Source organism: Gloeophyllum trabeum, assembly GCF_000344685.1.
Source record: "Gloeophyllum trabeum ATCC 11539 unplaced genomic scaffold GLOTRscaffold_00143, whole genome shotgun sequence".
NCBI lineage: Eukaryota > Fungi > Basidiomycota > Agaricomycetes > Gloeophyllales > Gloeophyllaceae > Gloeophyllum > Gloeophyllum trabeum.
Window position 1 is genome coordinate 1 of NW_006920552.1, and position 4,234 is coordinate 4,234.

The window sequence follows — 4,234 nt, forward strand, 5'->3', positions numbered from 1 at the left end:
CGCTCAAGAAGGGCGAAAACAACTGGCGAGATGCGACCATGGCCCTTCGCCTCCGTCTCACCGTAGACTTCAACAAGGATATCGTTCCAAAGGTTCGTCTGTCTTCTCGTTTCTCGCTCGTACTATATACGTGTTGTCCTATCTGACTGTTATTCGCTTTTTTCTCCAGTTCTTCTGGTTCCTCCTCTCCCTCCGCTCCAAGGCCCTCGTCACCGCCGAGGACGCCCTCGTCCTCGATCGCAACATCATCTTCAGCCAGGTCCCCAAGAAGAACAAGGACTCCAGCCTCACCCCCCTCATCACCAACCTCGCGAAACACATCCAGAAGCCGACCGAGGTCGCCCGTCCCCCCAGCGTCTCCGACCTCGCCCTCCGCTTCGCCACTGGAACCATGTGGGGACGCTCCTTCGACGATCCCTCAAAGAAAGTCTCTCTCGATCTCGCCGAGTGCCGCAGCGTCGCCTACTTCGCCATCGCCCGCGCCGACATCGTCGAGAAATACCGCCCCCGCCTCCTCAAGGCCCATCCGATCCTCCGCTACCTCCGCCGTCAGATCCGCGACTTCATTCGTCGCGAGGCCAACTCCCCCGACTGGGATTTCATCGACGGCTATCGTGACGTCGACGTTCCCGATGACTTCGACCCCGCGCCTTCCAAGACCGCCGCCGACATGGACACGCGCCTCGCGTCCACGCAGTTCATCGAGAAGAACTTCAACGCGCTCTACAAGTCCATCGTCGGCAACCCCCTCCTCGCCAACATCATCATCGCCGGCAACGAGCCCGTCGGCGCCCGCCAGCCCATGCCCACCCAGATCGCGGAGATGACGAAGGCGTTCCTCGACGTACGTATATCATTCGTCTTCTGTCCTATTCGCCTACTGACATATATTTCTCATTTCCCTAGCATGTTCTCTATAGTGCGTCCTACCTCTCAAAGCTTACGACTCCGGGTACGCGCCCCGAGTGGCCCATCCAGTGGGACCACGACACGCAGAGCACCATCCGCCTGCGCTTCCCGCCCGACCTCCATCCCTTCCCCGCCGACCTCGTCATCGCCGACGCGTCCTCGCAGGATGCCTCCCCCTCCACGTCCGCCCCCGCCGTCTCCTCGTCGACCACTCGCCAGCGCAGGGCGACGCGGGCGACAGCCGCCGCAGACTCCGCGGGTGCCACAGGCAAGAGACCGACGGCGCGTCCTGCCGGACGAATGGCCTCAACAGTCTCGGCCAAGGGCAAGGGCAAGGAGAAGGAGAAGGAGATCATTCCCGAGGAGGAGGAGGACTCCGACAGGCCGGTCACCCCCGACTTTGTCACCAACCCTCCTCCGCCCCGCCGCTCTCCGCCCCAGCGCCCTCCTTCCCCCCCTCCCGTCACTGAGCAGTCCGGCAAGCGACCCCGAGGCAATACCAGCAGCTCCGTCGGCTCCAATCCCGCCACCAAGCTCTCCCCTCGCGCTGCCAAACGCTTCCGCGAGAACACCTCGATCAACATCTCCGACGACGACGACGACGATAACGACGGGCTCGTCCGCCCTGGCTCCCTCCTGACCTTCGTCCCCGGCAGCTCCCAGACTCTGCCGCCCGACTCTTCTCTCCCCTCCACCCAACCTGCGGCGATGAGTCAGGGTCAGCTCACCCAACACCTGGGTGGGTACGGTGAGGACGAGTCTGCTCACAATGACAACGCTGAGAATGCTGACGACCGCGAGGACGGCGAGATCGTCGACGACGGCGAGGTCAGTGAGGACGGCGAGGTCGGTGAGGACGGTGAGGACGGCGACGAGGATGGCGATGGGGACGACGACGACGACGATGGGGATGGTGATGGGGAGGTCGACCCACTCGCCATGGATGTGCTCGAGAAGAGCGAGGGGGTCCAGCTCGACGGCTAGCCGCCTGCGTCGTCACTCCGGGGATTAGTATTATGACAATGTAGTTATGTAGGGCACTCTGCATTTTGTATTCTTCACGACGCATAATGACATTATGATTACAATGAATGACTATTGTAAGAATGACTGAACATAATCACAAGAACGGGGACCCGACCGTCCCGAGACGATTGCTAAGTGATATCGGACGCGTAGGGAATGGCACAGCCGTTTGGCAGAGACCAGGACGCAACCGTCCCGGGACGATTGGGAGCTCTATTCTAGTCACGGCATACTCAATCACAACAACTCACCTGAAACGAGGACCCAATCGTCTCGGGACGATTGCCCGCACTCATCTGTCCTGTTACACACTCAATCGTCTCGTGACGGTCGGGCCACGCATGGTGCCGTCTCATACCAGTCCCTCGGCACAGTCTTGACAAATGGGTACGTCCTTCTCTTCAATCCCCGCAGGTTCTTATCTACCGCTCTTATATACCCCGCATGAGTTTCCTTTCCTTGTCTCCCCCCATTTCCTTCCCATTCGCACATCCCTGCTGCCTCCATGCCTGAGCCTCTGCCCTACCCGACCATCCCTGCCATCGACGGGTACCTCAACTCCGCCAACATCGAAAGGCTCGATGGACGGATCGTCATGGCTACTGTCGGATTCTTGCGCGTATGTCGCCATTGCCTCCTCCGCAATCTCGTCCTTCTCATGCTCTTTGCCCAACAGCGCACCGGCGACATCGCCCACTGCTTCCTACCAAGCAATGGCTTCTACCCCATCAGTGTTCATCTCCGTCCCGTGAGTGTCTCGTCCCTTCCTCCCCTGCGTCTCACTCCTGCGGCGTCAAGGGCACTGTCATTCCCCCCGGCGTCCACTATCTCCAGTTCTGGGGACCAGTCGTGTCTCCTCATCGATTGGACCATCGGCGCATGCGCGAGCTCGACCATCCCTTCGAGTCCATCTGTACGTCCTCGCTATTCTCTTCCCATCCCTCTGCAGTGCTCACTCGCGTTTCTCCTATCTAGCTATGCGCCGCTTGAGCGAGGATATCGACAGAGCCACCCACCCCGCCGCCATGCACCTCATCGCCGAACTCCACCCCTCCGTCTGGTGTACGTATCCTCCTTCCCTCTACGCCGCGTCTCTACTTATATCAACTCTCCTAGCACTCATGGACCGCATCCACAATCCACCCCGCACCGATCTCGAACCCTTCCAGCCCGACACAACGTACGAGCCTCATGACCCATTTGACGATAGCGACTTGGAGATTCCCTGTAAGTCCTCTTCCTTCCTTTCCTTCCCTCTCATTCTTCATTCACATCTCTCTCTCTCTCTTCCTCTCTCATTCCAGATCTCCCGTTCATCTACCGCTTCGTCTTCTCCCCCGTCGACCCCCTCGCCTCCGATCGCCTCCAGCTTCGTCGCCTTGCACTCTTCCACCTCACCATAGGCAGTAACCTCCCTATCTGGGAGAACGAGCCCGGCCACAGCAACGACAACTCTGGCGACCACTCACGCGCGCACCAGGGCCTGGAGTCACGCGTGGAGTCAGGTGACGACTCGGGTGACGACTCGGGTGACGACTCCGACGTCGACATCCCCGAGTTCCCATCCGATGACAGGGAGGACTGGTGAGGGCGGTGTCGTGTTGCATATCGTGTATTATTGTTGTGTATTATTGTCTGGAGCTGTCTGCTTTTCTTGTCCGTGCTTTGCTCTATCTCCTCTGTAAATGTACGCATTAATAGAGAATGCATTCTCTCTCGTAACTTCTGTCCTTGCTTGCGTGAAACAATGCAGCTGTTAGGAAGCGATGTCCTAACTAGTCGTCTTGAGATAACTGGGCCACGTGCCAACAGTTATGTCGTCACTACCTCAGTAAGCGTACTGAAAGGTAGGTCTGGCCGGGCCAATGCCAACGGTCAAGTCAAGAGTCCAGGTAATCGCTGTATTCAACAGGAGGTTGAACTAAGGAATACATGGGTTTTCCTACAGTATATATAGTAACTGGTATAGGGGTTAATACCCAAAGAAGAGAACAATAAGAAAGGACGCGTAAGCCATCCTGTGAGAACGTAACTCAGAGAAATGAGAAATACAAGGGCGCCCATTGGTAGAAGGTGAGTCAAGGAAGATAACGTGTGAGAAGAAGATAGCGTCCATGGGAAGGTCTACTCGGAGAAAGGTACTGTCCAATAGCAATGCTCGGAATGGAAATGGAATGAGATAAGCATGGGAAAATCATAACATTACCCCCTTCCTATGGTCGAAGTTTACCCAAACTTCCTAGTTATGACCGGTTACTGAACCGTCCAGGTCCACAAGAGTGCCATCATCGTATTCTTG

General features: G+C 57.5%; 2 protein-coding genes across 2 annotated transcripts; both read left to right on the top strand.

Annotated features, from left to right (window-relative positions):
* Positions 1-38: 38 nt before the first annotated feature.
* On the top strand, positions 39-1,893 carry GLOTRDRAFT_134391 (uncharacterized protein; the record flags this gene model as incomplete). Its single annotated transcript, XM_007873382.1, has 3 exons — positions 39-92; positions 170-844; positions 907-1,893. The coding sequence occupies 3 exons, from the start codon at positions 39-41 to the stop codon at positions 1,891-1,893; spliced, it is 1,716 nt and encodes a 571-aa protein (XP_007871573.1).
* A 547-nt stretch (positions 1,894-2,440) lies between these two features.
* GLOTRDRAFT_134392 (uncharacterized protein) lies at positions 2,441-3,523 on the top strand (the record flags this gene model as incomplete). The annotated part of the gene is made up of 6 exons (XM_007873383.1): positions 2,441-2,554; positions 2,612-2,683; positions 2,734-2,848; positions 2,911-2,997; positions 3,052-3,162; positions 3,240-3,523. The coding sequence occupies 6 exons, from the start codon at positions 2,441-2,443 to the stop codon at positions 3,521-3,523; spliced, it is 783 nt and encodes a 260-aa protein (XP_007871574.1).
* Between the last annotated feature and the right edge of the window lie 711 nt (positions 3,524-4,234).